We start from the raw sequence: 17869 nt of genomic DNA, 5'->3' as shown, positions 1-17869 counted from the left end.
ATCCCTCTCACCGAATCGGAGGCTGATCAAATGCGCTACGATCTGAGAGGTAGGAGCAGAGGGTAAGGTATAAGGTTTGGGGTAATATGGATTTGAGCTTGAAAAGCAATCCGGAATGCCATACCCGGTCAAAAGCTAAACTATGTCCAGAAAGGCACCCGAGCAGTATTGTTTCTTTTCAAGAGCTGAAGAGATGTAGTCAACTACTCTGAGGCCTTGTTGAACTGTGGAATGATCAGTATTAGAAACAACAAAGTTATCCCACCTAAGGACAATAGTGCATGTTCCCCTCCTTTCCATGTTTATCTTCTCCATTATACAATAAAAAATGGATTCATATATTTTGTTCTTTATTCATGTAGAGCAGATGCAAGTAACCCCGTAAAAATGTCCCTTTCTGAAAAAAGTTTATGGTGGGATTTGTGCCTTGTAATACGTTGCTGCAAAAGCAGAACAGATGCTCAACTCCTGGAAGGGAAAGGTATTGAGAATGATATGGGGAGGAGTCTCGGAGAATGGAATTAGGAGTAGAAGAAGGAATGAGGAACTGATAAATCTGTCAGGGAACCCAGCATCGTGGCATTAATTAAAAGAGCAAAATTAAGATGGTTATGACATGTTGAGGAGATGCCCGATGAAAGGGTATCCAAAGAGATGGTTTAAGGCAAACCAGATGGAAAACGGAAAAGAGGACGTCCCCGGATCAGATGGCTGGACGATGTGGAGGAGGATTTGAAGCTCTTGAAGGTTGACAGATGGAAGGAGAAAGCAAGATAGTAGAGTAGTAAGAGCCGGGATGAAAAAAAAAGCAGTTATCAACATGCTGCTTTTTAAAAAGCTATATCTCGAAAACTATTTAACGTAAATAACTCTATTAGGGCTCATGTTTTAGAAAATTTTCTCTTCTTTAAATGGCGTTCTCTTAGTATTTCTTGTGCTGTTCCTACTTTTTGAGATATAGAGCTCCGAATGAAAAATTAGTTTTTTTTTATCGCTTTGAATCAGCCGCCATTTTTTATTCCCCCTACCTATACTTGGCAGACGCATGAATTTACACTAGTAATAATACATAGTTTTCATTAAAGAAATCAAAAATTGAGGTGAGATAACTGCCTTTTTTCTCCTCTTGGGCTCTTGCACTAAGAGACCGTGTAGATTGGTTGGTTGTTGTGGAGGAGGCCCTGGTTCTTGCAGGACCATAGTGTCATAATAATAATAATAATAATAATAATACCTTGCTTAACAACCTTGGCTCTATACAGCTTCTGCTCAAATTAACTAAGTCCTATGGGAGGGCTAACTAATCGTTCAAATAAATAATTTATATAGGAAACTATAATAACAAAAAACAACAAATATGTGGGGAAATAAACAAAGCAAATATCAAAATGATGGTTTGAAGGTTGGGCGTTAATTATAAAATTTAATTGTCAACTGATTATAATCAATACCGGGAGGTCTGCAGAAATTTTTAGTTTTTTTTTTTTACATTAATGTACCACTTGTTTTACAATAAGATGTAGAGCTATAAATATATTTTTCTAATTACATCAAGCATGTGTACGTTACTGCCCTCTTGAAAGATAATTGTTGGAATATTTATGATCTGGTATTGACAAGACTTTGTATTAAGAAAGGTGATTGTGTGTTTTCTGTATCTGCATTATTTGTTGTAACTTTCATCTTTGCTGTTGATTGAACAAATGCTGTGATGTGAACATTTTTGTTCTTATTTAATTACAAGCCTTAAGGATAAAATGTCACAACTGTGCTGAAATCAACTAACACCAGCTTGAAAGTTGATGATAAATAGGTAAGTACTATTCGTCAATTAATGGGTAGGATTGTACATAGCTGGTAGCTAAACATCTGCACTTAATTTGTGGTTACGAATGATTCAAAGGTCATTTACTTTTAATCATCAAACTATTTTTGAACTTGATGCATTCGCTGTTTTAATACGAACACCTTTGCTATATTTTGTGAATAGAGTGATAGTCACCTATTGCCAATTTCTGTTTTATATAACACTCAAGTAAGCTTCATTAGACAGAAGCTATTAAATACTAGGCTTTGTAAACAAAACAGTAAGGTAATTAACTCATAGATGAACGAATCCAAGTATTGGTAACCCAATACATCATATTCATAAAAAAAAATCTGCGATGAGTGCATTAACTTACTAACTTACTTACGTTCCCAAGTTGTGTATAGATTAGTCGGCTTGTATCACTATTTTTGTGATTTTCGAAGATAAAAAACATCTAAAGACCAGGTATTTTTAGTTTTCTCGTAGTGGGAATTACAAATATAAATTTTGTTCCTGTCAAAAAAAAAGTCTTCGTGCGTTCGGTCTCGGGTGTTAACCCTTTCTGTGGGATGTATCTATTTTTTTTTCTTTGATTATTCTTAAAATTCTTTTATATTTTGTATTTGAAGATTTTTTACAATTTCTAACGATGAGAACTTTTTTCAAATAAATAAAATTGAAGGTATTTTAAAAGAGGATTTTTGAAAATTTGGCATTTAGCTCGATTAGATTTTTTAAATGTGGTCAAACCTATGTGGTATTAAAGAACACTAATTCACCGAGTTTAATCAAAATAGTAAAACATATCCAATATTAATAACCACTTAATTGCTCATTGATTCACTGAGCTTAATCAAAATTATTAGAGACGTTTTGAAGAAAACAGGAAAAAACTGAAAATCATTTCTATTAAGTTGCAATACCGGTCAGGCGATTTTAGCAAAAACGTTCTGTCACAAAGCAGGCGTACACACGCTTAAATATGTAATATCATTTTCTAACAACATTTCGTTTCTTACAAAAACACACACAAACCATTTTGCGAGCCTTAGTTATTTGGACTCAGGGAACTTCAAAACACTTATTGTTGTCTAAAAATTGCAATCATTTCTCTTCATATATATTATATATATATAACTAAGTGGAAATAAAAATGAAAATGTCTAAGTAAAAGTTCATTATAGTAATTTTAAAAGCGTATAATTTTGAATACATATACTTAATATTTAAAGATTTAAAAATCAATTACATTTCAGGTTGCAAGTCTACTTCGTGTCCATCGCTCTCGGTACCATCGCAGGGAACAGCATCAGTGGCCTAATCCTTAACAAGGTCGCCTTCGAGTGGTTCTTCTTCATTCCAATAGCACTACAAGGAGTCGCTTTGATCTTCCTCTACTACTTCGTCAAAGAGGTAGAGTCTGCAGACGGTAGGGGAGGAGTGGCAGAGATTTTCGAACGCCTTCGTGAGCTCTTCAAATCGAGGACCAACATAGGCGTCATATGGCTGATGCTGTTCAGCCATGCCCTGATTAACTCTTGCATATCAGGTAACGTCTTAAAATATTATTCAGTGCGAACAATTCAACGATTTAATGTAATAATACTTAATACACATTCACATAGCATCACAGTTAGTATTTAATGAAAACTATGAATAATTACTAGTCCTTCGTCGTAAGCCTACTGACTGCCCTACAGTTTCATTTAACGATGTTACTCTTACCCCTGTCGAACAGATCCGCTACTTTGGACTACATTTGGACAAGCGATTAACCTGGAATCCTCACACCAGACTGAAAAGATACAAAAACCTCACTTACAGCACTTACTAGACAAACGGTCTAAACTCCCAACACATTACAAAATACTGATCTACATGACTGTAATAAGGCCAATCTGGACATATGGAGTTGAGCTCTGGGGCTCCACTAAACCTTCGAATTCCTCTCGTATTCAATCCTTACAATTCAAAATCCTTCGTAAAATCCTCAATGCTCCTTACTTTGTCACAAATAAAATCATACATAAAGACCTTAATGTTCCCTATGTAACCGATCTAGCCCGAACCAGATATCACTGCTTCCATTATAAACTCTCTAACCACTCAAATCCCCTAGTTTCTAATCTTGCATCCTCTTCCATTCCTGACAATCCTCCGAGGCGCCTGAAAAGAAGATGGCGACGAGACCAGCTAATGTAAAATGTCATTAGAGTGCTACCAATGGGTAGTTTCTCTACACGCCTGTAACACGTCAATTTAACTTAGATGAGTATTATAATGTACAGTTATAAATAGCAATAAATAAATATTTAAAAAAAAATTAATAGTCAAAATTGATGAGTTTGTCAAGCATAGAAAGGGGGATACAAAATGGAGGTTTTGTAAAAAAAAATCGGAGCTCCATATCTTTAAAATTATCAACATACTGATATACCTAATATATCATTATTTAAAGAAGATTAAGTTTTCTAAAATATGATCTTTAACATAGACATTTAGGTTCAATAGTTATGAAGATATGCTTTTTAAAAGCAACATTTCATAAAAAATGCACAAACAATGCAGTAGTCAGTAGAAATTTATATCTCAAAAACCATTCGACGTACAAATGTCATTTAACACTCAACTTAAAGCTCATTTAATATACTATAAAGTCGTTTATCATTTTAAGAGTAGTAGTTTACATGATATTCAACAAAATGTTGATTTCTAGCTGTTCGGACAAACATTTTTAAGTTAAGTTAATTTATTTTACCAGATTTCATGAAAACTACTGCTCCTACGAAAATAAACGTCATAAACTACTTTATAGCCCATTAAACTAGCTTTAATTTGAGTGCTAATAGATATCTGTACGTCGCATAGTTCCTGAGATATAGATTTCTGAAAATAAATTAACTACTGATATTTCAGTACGTTCCACACAACATTTTTAAGAAATGCTGCTTTTTAAAAATCTATGTCTCCAGATATAGAGCTCCAAATAAAAAAATAATTATTTTTAACGTTTTGAAACAGCCACCATTTTTTATTCCCCCTACCTATATTTGGCAGACTCAATTTTGAATAGCAATTATATCTAGTTTTCAATTAAGTAATCAAAAATTGGGGTGAAATAACTGCCTCTTTTCTCCTCTTCGGCTCTTGTACTATTATTTTTCATCTTCTGGGCGGAGCTGAACCCCTACAAAAATACAACAAAACATAAAATAAATTATGTATTTCTAAAAAAAACCAGGAGACCTTACTTTCTGGATTACAATGTTATTATAAATAAGCTGTAAAACTGTTAACACCCTAATTAAGACACAATTAAAAGAAATTAATTAGTAGCCCATGGGAAGAATAGGTCAACTTGCAAAAATTGAAATCGAGGTATTTTGTGAGGAACGAAAACCACTATCGAATGGTGAAATCAAAACAAGTTTATTCATTTATTTTTATTTTATATTATTTTTTTTGTAGTAAATGAATTGATCAATGCCTTTTGTGTAAAATTACTATTCATTTCCAAATGTTTAGTGGTTTAAAAGAAATATTATATAACCATCAAATCTCGAAATTTTATTGTGTGATTCAAATTGAAACACTAAACATAAATTTCTCAATTTAAATTTTATGTGGTAAAACCATTTTTTAAATGTTGAAACAGCACTACCGCATGATCAAGCCCCATTCTGAGTCATTACCGCTAATGCATGCTAACTTATACTTACAATATAACTTTGTATATATTATACGAACCATCGAAAAAGTTTTGATCTACCAATTCTCCCTAAAAACTCTAATATACTTAGAAGATAATTCTAAGAACTAAACCAAAAATATTAATATCTAACTTAAGTTATGATTAGTAGTGTCCTCAGATAACTTAATAAGCATTAAAGTTTTAGTAAGTTAATAGTAATAGTTGATAGTAAGTTAAGTAAAGTTAATAAGTAAATATAAGTTTTTATGTATACATATATTTTTTAGCCGAAGGCAGTGTATCAGTTTACTTCACACAGCAAGCGTTCGGCTTCACCTTAAACCAGTCAACTACCTTTGTAACCTACCACACGGTCGTCTGCATCGTAGGTATGAGTATAACATTATACAATATAAATTATTATTCCTTTTCAATATTAATAATATTTACTGTTATTTCAGGGGCTATTGTGGGACCGATAATACTCAAAAGATTTTTGAACTGGCGTGGCTTCAAGATCGGCTTATCAAGTTCTCTGCTAACTTCAGTGTCTTCTGTAGGGTTGGCGTTTGTTAAAACAGTTTGGGAACTGTATTTGGGTGAGCAGCTAACACTTAAATAACCATGAGTATTTACTGTGACCTAGATATTGACATAACTCGGATGTTTATATTTTCCAGTCACGCTGTTGGACCTAATGAAATATGTTACCTTAGCGATTCCTCAATTCATACTAAGCTCGTGCGTTAGGAACGAGGATTTAGGTTCTGAATTATGGCATAAAGTTACAAGTAAAATGGTAACAGTTAAAATGGTATAAGTAACCAGTTATTTTTATTCTAGGTCTGTTCCTCGGGTTCGGATCAATAGCGAGTATCGGCTTTCCTTTCGCAGCGAATTACCTTTACAAGTACATATTCTCTCAATATCACCAGACTTGGCCTGGAGCTATCTATTGCGTCAGTGCCGGTTGCAACTTGGCTGTTTTCTTTCTCTTAGGGTATGTACTTAGATCTTTTGTTACTTCTGAATACTTCTGTAACTATTTATATAACACCGTAAGATTAGTTTAATGATATCTGAACTGTTGACTCTACTGTACATCCTTTTTTATTCGACTAATTTTCTAGCAACTGGGATATTTTTTTCACTATTTGCTTATATGTCCTTGATTTTATTATATCTTATTTGCACATTTTTCATTCATTTCCCAGTTTCCTTCCATCTCAACAAATTACCTTTAGTGTTATTATTAAAACTAGGATTATAAGAACTCATAAAGATTATGTAACGTGTAATTTCCCTTCTATTCTGTTCAAAAATTATTTTTAGTTTACTCTTTTCCCAATATGGGTTCGTAAAACAAAACAGTTCAATTTTCGTTCCTTATATTTTCATTAAAAGATGACTATAAAGTTGTAACAAAAAAACTTGTATTTCTAATAAGATGGGGGGGGGGAGATAGGAGGGTATCAAATTATTAAAACAAAATCTTGTTTACTTCAATTCACGGCAAAAAGTTTTATATTAACCTTTATATTTGATATTTTAGTTAAATGGTCAAAATCTCAATATCTTGGCTTATCCCTGACACTGGGTCCCGTACTTAAATAAACGAGAGCAGTCGTACAGTTGACGATATGACAGATCTATAGGGATAAAGTTATTTTACAACTGGTTCCCATGTTTTGATTCAGTTTATTTGGAAAAAAAAATGTTTTAAAGATCAAGAACCAGCATTTTTTTAAGAAAAGCATTAATTTTGCAAATATGAACTAACTAAGAAAATTTACTTTTTCACATAAGTAAGCAAAAGTAGAGGAAGAATTTTTCTTTAATACAAGGCAATCCACATCGAAGGTAATGTTTGATTGGTTATCTTCAGGTGACAAACCTATTCTAACCATGGTGGAGGGTCAAGTTTTTTAATTTGTAGGACCGCCACTCAACGCCTCAGGCCAGATTCTGGGAACCGGCGCCCCCCGCATATCTCAGACTGCACCAAACCATCTGAGCTACGAGTGGCCCATAAAGAAATTTGTTAAAATTTATATTACAGCATTCTTACCCTAATCTCCAGTCTTTCTACAATATTGGACCAAATCATATAAGCCGTTTTCAAAATATTGGTTGTTTTATGAATATAAGTTTGTGCATGCCTAAGTGAATGCAGTAGATGAAATTTTCCGTAATTGATACTGGATCATTTTTACACTGATCCTCAACTTTGATTAAGTTCGGTAGAAATCGGATCAGCAGTTTTTGAAATATAGGTGTTTCAAGAGAAAGACATTTGTGTATGCGTAGGCGATAGTAGTTGATGAAATTGATATGGAACCAAATCAAAAATACCAAATGCCACAATTATAATTATTTCCGAATTTTAATCTAACTAACAATCCCTGAACAGACATTGAACCAAATTTGTACCATGAAATCTATTATTTATAATAGGAGTAAAAATATTCAATTTTATGGACAATCGTTATATCTCATGGCCCTGGACAAAATGGTACAGCACCTCCCCTGACTGAACAATCAATTAATAGAGCTTTCAAACATTTTTATACCTGTCCATTAGCTTTTGTCATTTCTTGATTCCCTTAGTAGCTAATGTTGAAAGAAAACATACGATATTTTATAAACTGGAAGATTATTGATTGACCGTGTGTAAAGATGAAAGGAATATGGTCCGGGTACGGTCAAATAAAATAATATAATTCTACTATTTGAGTTTTTTTGACCGCACCCGGACCATATTCCTTTCATTTATATTTTATAAACGATTGTTCTGGTCTATTAGGTCCTCATAACTCCAAGGTAATGCACCTTAACCATAGGCTATTGGTTTTTTTTTTTTTTGCTAAACCCCGTAAGTAGAAAGATCCACCAAGTTTTCATATATCAAACATCTCTGTGACGGATAACAGATTTGTAATTTATTCCTCAAGATACCTAAAATTAGATTCTTTAAGATTTAACAACTAAATAAAAATTTATTTTTCTATTTTCCCAACCTTTCGCAAAAAAAAAATTAAAACTTTCTTAAAGCAAAAAAATCATTTTTACTATCCTTGAATAGTAAATGTGTGAACTTGACTAAAAATATTATAACGATGTCTATGAGTCTTTAAAAACTTAAGTTGCTTTATACACATAGAATATTAAATTTTATAGGCTCTAGGAGCCGGCATAAATTATGAAACAAATGCTGACCATACTAATTTGACACATCAGGCCTTGTGCTGATGACCTCGAAAGTCTCATCTTTAAAATCTTATTATTTATGGTTCAAAATTACAAAATGTTTAAATAAGATAAAAATTGATCAAATAAATGCTAATCAATATTTATAATAAACCTACAATTAAATACAGTATTTATAAATCGTAAATAATTTATAACTAAACTTATACCATATATTATTATCTTTTAAAATCCCAACTACACATACTATCCTATATATACTGGAACAATAATATTTTCCTTTTATTATTTAAATGAGCTAATATTCATATAATTCTCCACAATATATATTTTTCTTTAATTTCTTATATTGCTGTTTTGCCATCAATGCGCTCCTCAAGTCTTATATCCCCCAGAACAAGAAACACCCAGACTAATAAGGAACAGTTGGTAGCATGATTAAAAATAGGAAGAGCAAACATTTTATGTTTTGAAGTCAAATGAAATATTTACTTCTCTATTGAAAAAAAAAAAAATGAAAGCCTCATTATATTATTGTTTTTGTACTGATATATTACTAAAGGACATGAAAACACTTCTTTTCAGATAATGAACGTCATAAATATGAAAAAATCGTAATCAAATCTTGTAAAAATTAATGTATTTTTATCATTAGATATCGTATGAATAAAAGTATCATTACATATATCTAACAAAGAAATGAAGGTTGGTAGAGAGAATTTATTATTTTGTATTCTTTAGGGATGGTTTATGGATTTAATAATAGTTCATTATTTATTGGAAGCTAACGAATTGTAGGTCCCCATCAGGGCTACAATAGATATAAAAAACTAGAAATCTGTATAAAGGCATAGATAAATGTAAAAGCTAAGACAATAAGTATCAAAAGCAAACAGGAAATCAATTCATAAATCATTTAATATTTACTCTCATTTCATTTTTTTTTTCTGCTGCTCTTGGATTTTACTTTTTTATTAGATTATTTGCGATTTTATGAGATATTTACTTTTATACCAGATTTTCATTCTTACAATCTACGTTTATATCAATGCATGTATAAGAGTGAGTGTGATTTATATTGATTGATATTATATTTTTAAATATTTGATTGATTTCCATTTTACTAATCTGACCAGACACTAACTCCATTTCATGCTGGCCTCCTCTATAGTTTTGTATTCATATTTATTTATTTTCTTAAATCAGGCATGTAAAATAAAAACGATAGTAATTTTGATTATTTTATTTTCAGTATTGGATATTATATATTCACTCCTCCAAAAGTTCTCGATGAGGAAAATACTGCCAATGAAGATGAAAATGTCACAGACTCAACTTATACCAGAAATGACATTCATTCAATGAGCTGAATTTAAATTAATTTATGTATTATCTACTGTGTGTCATATTTACTCATAAAATGGAAACAAATGTATTTTCTTTTAAATGGATGTGCAATTATAACTTCCAATTATATTGCTAAGTTTATAACATTGTAAGGTGAATATTTCAGGAATGGGATCTCGATAACAGCATAACACAGAAATAAAGCATATATATATATTGTAATATGCTCTTTTTGTGTAAATAGTATATTTTGATGTATAAAGGGTTTTTAATATGTTTTATTTTATGTATCATTTTAAGATTGTTAATTTGTTTTGTTTATCCCAAAAGCAAGCTAACCAATTTTCATTGTCTATAATAACTTCGTGATTCAAAACAAAACCAAGATGACGTATTCTTCAGTCGACAAGTCCGTTGAATCAAGGCCATGTTGAGCAGATTCAAATATCATAAAAACTATTTTAACTCGTCCCCTCAAAATTGAAAATACAGTAAATTAAAGGAAAAATAGAAATCAATAAATAGTGCTAATGAATAATATTCAGAGAGTAAATCATTTGGAAAAATCTCTAACTGTTGTGCGACAATCGATGTTTACATGTAACCTCGAGGCAGGTTTTAGTTTTTGAGATTCTTTCGTTGTGTGGACGCGCAGGTGAAAGGATGTCTCCAGGATGAGGAGGTCCTCATGAATTTCTGTCCAGCAAGAGTAGGAAGCCATTTTGGACGCTAGAACAGAACAATAGAAAAAAAGAAGATACAAGGGATCATCATAGGAAGATCGTGAACTTGGTTAGTTTTGCTATACATAAAAATAGATTCATGTATAAAATAGATACTAATTTAAATTAAGAGAAATTATTGTAAGTGTTTGTATTCTGATTGCCTAGCAACAACACGCCCTGAGATTAAGAGTCTTTTTTATATTATAAAAGTTAAATAAAATTCTATTATCCATTAAGTAGTAAAGTTCTTAATTTGAATTCAAATTATCTTTTATATTTGAAAAAAGTTTTAAAAACGATCGAAATTCATTTTATTTTTATTTTTAATATTTTAAAATTATTACATTATATATATATATATAGTTATAACTAGTTTAATATTTTATTTTACACTACATTTATCAATAGACAGTTTTAGCATTATGGAAGCGAACAAAGTAATTAATTAAATCTATTTAATTATTTACTGCTAGTATAGTTTGTTTTAAAAATTGGTCCTGATAATGAGGACTCATTCTGTAAACATCCATATTTTTATTTTATAAACATAATCCAGTATATTATTGGAAGTTATTACTCATTCATTGGTTACAGGAATACGAACTTGTACTATTTTTATAAAAGTTTGTATTCATGATGCCAAAAAATGGAGGTTTATATTATGATTGATATGATCTAACGAAAATATTAACACTAAAGACAATAATATATTCTGTATATGTAAGATTTTTAACGTGTTCAAATAGACTGATTATATTATAGAAGAATTATGCTGTTAAACTCTTAGATTTAATTCAATAACTTTCTGCCCTCTCTTTTTTATGTTATGATTTATATCACATTTAACTTGTATGTTATATATTAATTTATATTTATATTATATTGAGGTCATGTAAGTGGCCTACACTTATTGTAATACATTATAATCCAAATAACCAGTATATTTTTCAATGTTTACTAAGGTTTCTCTCATGCTTTGAGGTTTTTAGTACTTTTCATAAGACTAGCTCTTTATATCTTCTCCCTTTACATAAGATCACTTTCCTCCAACAAATATGAGGGTCATTCTCTACAAGTGCAACATTTTCTACCATTAAAAATACTCATTGATTTTTTTTTTATTGCATTTTGTTTCTTACCTTCTTAGTGATTTATTTTTATAAAAATATTATCATAGAAATTACTACAGTACATAAATTAAAAAAATTGTAATTCCAAGGTTGTGGGGAAATAATGGAAAGTCTATAATATACTAACTGTCTTAATATCTTAAAAATCACCAAACTGTGTGATAAAAAATCATAACTTTTTAAAAGTCAACTGACTTCATATCTAGAACAGTAAATTTTTCAATAAACTTCTAGTTAGAAAAATAATTAGCAAATACTGATTTTAAAATGCAGATCGTCGGTCTGTTGATAGGCTGCTAGGCGATGCCTTAGCAAAGGTTTAACAACCCTAGCAACAGTTTCCATAGTTAATTACCGTAATACAAATATAAATTACATATGTTTTAAATGGTTACATATGTTTCAGATAAATATAAATTTTAATGACAATAATAAAATTAAGAACCTGATATGAAATGAACTTGAGACTGGGGCTAAATGAAATAATAACAACTCTAGTATAGTATATGAAAATAGTAACTGTGGCTACTATTTTATTTACTGATTCCGTAATTTAATTTGGTCTAACATTAGAAATCAGGGGAGTGAGGTGGCACTGTGGTAAGGCTCGATGCTACTAACTTCAAGGACCTGGGTTCGAGTCCGGCTGGGCAGAAAATTGTTTTGTTACACTATAGCCATGAGTCAACGCTGTGGGTTCTGGAGCCCTCTTGGGGGCCATCCAGCTCATAGATTGGGTACTCTTAATTGGGTAAAACTCTTGAGCCAAGCGTAATTCTGACCAAATCACCTCCTTGCATAATCGTTGGTCTAGTACTACTGTAAGGTATACTTCCTCACAAAGTACTAAGCCCTTTATGGGTTGTAGCTGTAAAGACTTTAATTTTAATTAAAAATTAGAGTAAGGTAGTGTCATTACAAATTATCTGAGGTGTTTTGCGAGCTTATCTCCTTCGGCATCAGTATCACCAAACCTCTAGGGTAAAAAAAGTTTTATCTGAAATGGGTCAAATTCACAATTAAAATGGAAAAGGCTACACATAACTGAAAATACTATGTCTACTATGTGGCTGTAGACTTGGTTCCATTTAATAAAAACGAATATTATTGAGTATACAGAGATCAAATATACCAGATTTTAGTGACAACTATTCTGAGCATTTATTAACTTCTTTATTTCATTCAAATCAGTAAAAGTAAATTGAATAGACGGATTTTGTTTAATATTTAGTTAATAGGATCGAATAATAGAATATTAATTTGTTTATTACTGTTTTGATGTTTTTTTTTTACTTTTTGATTAAATTATTTTCATCTAATTGAATTGTCCTTGATAACCCGAAAACAAATTTGATCATTGACGGCCGAAAAAAATGAATATTGTTTTTATTTCGATATCCATTCCAAAGTCAAATAAATTAATAAAAACAACGGTAGATAGTCCCTCAACGATATATTTTGCAATTATCATTCACATCTTCAATTGAAATCTGTTAAATGCAACATAGGTAATATTTTTTGGATAAAACATTTCTTGGTGTACTGTCAGCTCCCTTCTGTACAAGTAGATTGATAGATGCTGTTACTACCAAACGTTAGGCACTTTCGTTTAATTTAATGAATTATTTTTTCTGAACCTTGGTGATAATGTTTTATCCCACATATTTATTGCACTGAAAGTACTAAAGGTAAAAAAAAACAAAAAAAAAACAAACATTGAACGAAATAGCACCGAATGAATATGACATAGCACTTATTTGAAATCCAATCAACTCTGAGTGTTTCATATCTAGATGTGATGACCTTCACATCCACACCGTGGCAACAGTATCATTTGTAGCTATCGTTTTAATATTATTATCATTTTCTTTGAAAAAAACAAAACATAAATTGAATTAAGTTCAAAAATGGTCAATTAATGTATTCATGAGAATGACCCACTAAGAATTGAAAGCGTTTCACACACACCTCATATATTTATCTTCAGAATTCTAAAAACAAAAATAAATAGCGAAATTTGTTTTTGATGAGGAGTTTTAAGAGAGCCCATCGTGGTGATAATTTGTTTCCCACAAAAACTTAAAATAACATGGAAACAGGAGCATATGTTACGGCGAAAATAACAATACACTCCCAATTCACATAATTACATAATGTGTTTCAATTATACGATGCATATTCTTGATACCTTACTCAAAATATAGTTTTAAAGAATTATGAAAATTCGATTTACTTGCGTGCATTTTTCCTGTTGCATCAAATGGAGTGAATTTTAATCAAGTATGCCGCACCTGTTCAAGATAATGTTCCAGGAAAGATTTGATATTAAACTGAGAGAAGTAGATAACATGTTTCGTTATAACTTCCAAAAATACCTAAGATATTTGATACCAATATGAAAAAAATATTTTTTTAAGCTAATATTAATTGTGATAACTAATAATGATCTTAAAATTTTTGTTTCATTCTCTTTTTCCATGCTGAAATGTCACAACCTGATTGACTATGATTGGAGGAAGATAATAAAGGAATCAAAATAGTAACAAAAAACTATTTATTGTTAACCTACGTTGGGCTTCATCAGGGCTAATAAGAATGACGTTCTGCTGCCAACTGACAGTTGCACTATCTTCCTCGAATCTAATTCATACGTTCAACTTCTTCTTCCAATCCGATTGATTATGACTTTCCCTCACTTATTTTAGATCCTGGGTACGTCCTTGGTAGGGATGCGACATCCCTACCAAAAACATGTTTTTTGAACATCCATTTCAGTAACATAAGGTCTGTTCTTCTAACAACGACTTCTGATTATTCAGAACTATAAGGATCATGCACAGTATAGGGTTTGGAAGGGGGAAAACACTTACTTCGCATGCTCTGTACAGTTTCGGGCAGCGAGAAGTGGTCGTTGGAACAGACCTTAAATTTATCTTTATCCCGTTGTTAGAGTGAAGGTAGGAAGTACTTTCTCCTCCCACTACATTGCTGATTGGAATCCGTTTTTACAGTCAAATTTTTTTTTATTAAGGTATTTTGGCATTCAAAAAATGATAAATTGAGACGTACGTGAAACATGGATGTTGAAAAACATCGGCTTCAATAAATCGATTTTGAAAACATCGATGTTTTCAAACCAGGGATGTCGGTGTCGCATCCCTATCCCTTGGAAGTGTTCATCTGGTGTTACACAAGAGCGGATGATGTTCAAATTTAGCCCTTTTTATTTTTTTCATTCATTTATAAAACATTCTATTGTAAATGTACGTAGTTGGTATAAAGGAGAATTTGATAGTTACTTCTTCGATTTTAAGTAAAAATTAAATGAGTTCTGAGAACAAAGTTTAATCAAGTCTCCATCTGCTCAACAATTATGATTACTTATGTAATCGATTACACTATACTTTAAAATTATGAGTAATTCATTACACCAAGCTCTAAAATTCTGAGTAAACTTGTAATCAATCACTTCTTGTATTTGGATGCCATTTAATTAAAAATGTCTAGTACATTCGAGTATTTTCATATTCGAATACAATTATTTTAAAAATTATGAGTAAAAAGAATCTGATTAAAAAGATTATTCAAATAGTTATTTCTTTTAGAGTTGGAATAGCTTTTAAAATCGTGAGTTTACCGATCAAGATCCTTTTATAAGTTCATAAAGTTGAAATATACCTTAATAAGATCGGAGGATATACATCGTCTGTCTATTTTGGATCTCCCATAACCCAGACACTGTTGTTGATTTCGAAACTTAGCTATTATTATGACCTCAGTTATTTCAGAAGTCCTATTATATTTGAGGACATAAAGCAGTTATTTGGCTAATACCACAATATGGCTCAGAAACTTAAGAGAAACTGGTAAGCAGTACTGATTGGTTTCTGAGGAGATTTTTCATAAAGGTACATAAAATTAAATTAAAATAGATTTTAAGATTGTGCGTTCGCGGATCCATTTATTTGAATTTTTCTAATTTCTAACATATTAGGGTCTTCTTATATGTGTTTTAGAGATTAAAGTGCAGTCGAATTTAAAATCGTGCGCTTGATATTTTTACTTTTTAGAGTTCAAACATATTAGGATCCTTGCCTATGTTTTGGGCAGGGTTCTAAACAGTTATTAAAACAGATAAAATGGTAATTTTCTGTACCTCTAAAAACATATTAAGGCACTCTAATATCTTAGAATTCGGAAAAGATGAAATAATGTGATACGCTGACGCAAAATCTTAAAATCCATATACCTTTCATTCACTGCATCTTCAAAAATATGTAAGGGGTCCTAATATATTACAATTAACAAAAGATAAAATAAATTGATACGGTACAGAAAAACCCTCTTTTTTTATAATTTATAATTTTATAATTAAAGCTATTTACAACTGTATAAAAATATGCAGTAAATTTGCTGTAGGTGACATAGCGACAAGATACAAACATTTGGAGAATAAACCCATTAATAGAACTCCAAAAACATTTCTAGAGGAGAAGATTTCGAGGCCAACTTCTTTTCAGACGCCTAGCAGCATTATTAGGTAATAAGTTTTTTGTTTTATAAGTAAAATGTTTGTTTCTGCTTTTGGATTGTTTTAAACTTTTTTTTTTTTGTTTAACATCTTTATTGAAGTTTACAACTGTATATTACATAATACATTTAGTAAATATGATCTTAGTTAAAATGGAGTGTTACAGGCGTGTAGGTAGAGCAACTACCCATTGGTAGCACTCTAATGACACTTTACATTAGCTCTCCCAGAGTGGGAGAGCCTACTGGATAAGGAAAAAAGAATCCCAGGCAATCTTAGCAGAGCTGAGAGAATGGCCTGTTTTCGGCTAGTGACAGGACATGATCTGCTCCAAAAACACCTCCATCGAATTGGCATCGTAGATTCCCCGAAATGTCCTCTATGCAACATGGGGGACATGGATGGGGACCATATCTTGGCGTGTGTTGGTCTGGTGGATGTTGAGCGAGATACGGACGAACTAAGAGGACGAATAAAATTATATTGGGCTGCAAGAAGGAAAATGGCGTAATAGCCCACTTCCTGTGGCGTAGGGGAAAAAAAACAAAAAAACTTTACATTAGCTGGTATCGTGGCCATCTTCTTTTCAGGCGCTTCGGAGGATTGTCAGGAATAGAAGAGAATACAAGGTTAGAAACAAGTGGATTTGAGTGGTTGGAAAGTTTATCATGGAAGGAATGATATCTGGTTCTGGCCATATCGGGAACATATGGTATATTGAGGTCCTCATGGATGAATGATTTGTGACAAAGTAAGGATCATTAAGGATTTTACGAAGGATTTTGGATTGATTGAATTCGGGAGGAATTTGATGGTTTAGTGGAGCCCCTAAGCTCAACTCTATATGTCCAGATAGGTCTTATAGTAGTCATGTAGGTCAGTATTTTGTAATGGATTGGCATTTTAGACAGTTTGTCTTGTAAATGTTGTAATAGTCGGAATCTACGAGCAGTTTCCTGTCTTTTTAGTCTTGTATGAGGATTCCATGTCAGTCGTTTGTCCAGAAGTAATCCTAAGTAACGGATCTGTTCGACAGGAATAAGTGGGGTATTATTAAAGGATATTGTAGGGGAAGAGGTCATGGGTTTACGACGAAGGGTAAATGTGATTTGGTGGGGTTTATTGGAAATGATTAAAATTTAATCCTCCAGTTTTGTAAGAAAAAAAAGTTAAAATAGATCGATTAACGAGCGTACGATCATAAAACCGAAATAATTTTCATTATAATTATTATGAATGAGATATTTGGCTACATCCTGACTCTTCTAATTTTAAAATCATCAATCTCCCCTCAGACAAGCTGCCAGTTATAGGAACTACTAAACATACAGCTACACAAGCTCGTGGATAAGGGAAACAGAACAGTGAAGAACTTCACGCAGCAGAGGATTTCACATATTTTTATACTCAAGATTAGTTTTTTCAGAA

General features: G+C 31.6%; 1 protein-coding gene across 1 annotated transcript in view; it reads left to right on the top strand.

Annotated features, from left to right (window-relative positions):
• The window catches only part of LOC106685418 (lysosomal proton-coupled steroid conjugate and bile acid symporter SLC46A3), a 49490-nt gene extending 37589 nt beyond the window's left edge, over positions 1 to 11901 (top strand). Inside the window, exons 8-9 of the mRNA XM_014428058.2 lie at positions 6345 to 6501; positions 9961 to 11901. Coding sequence (XP_014283544.1) covers positions 6345 to 6501; positions 9961 to 10078 — 275 coding nt within the window. The 3' untranslated portion in view covers positions 10079 to 11901. The remainder of the gene's footprint in view (positions 1 to 6344; positions 6502 to 9960) is intronic.
• Positions 11902 to 17869: the final 5968 nt, after the last annotated feature.

Source organism: Halyomorpha halys, unplaced genomic scaffold, assembly GCF_000696795.3.
Source record: "Halyomorpha halys isolate HHAL.00 unplaced genomic scaffold, Hhal_1.1 Scaffold691.1, whole genome shotgun sequence".
Taxonomy (NCBI): domain Eukaryota; kingdom Metazoa; phylum Arthropoda; class Insecta; order Hemiptera; family Pentatomidae; genus Halyomorpha; species Halyomorpha halys.
Note: the sequence above shows the minus strand (reverse complement) of the source record. Positions and strands in the feature narration are given on the sequence as shown.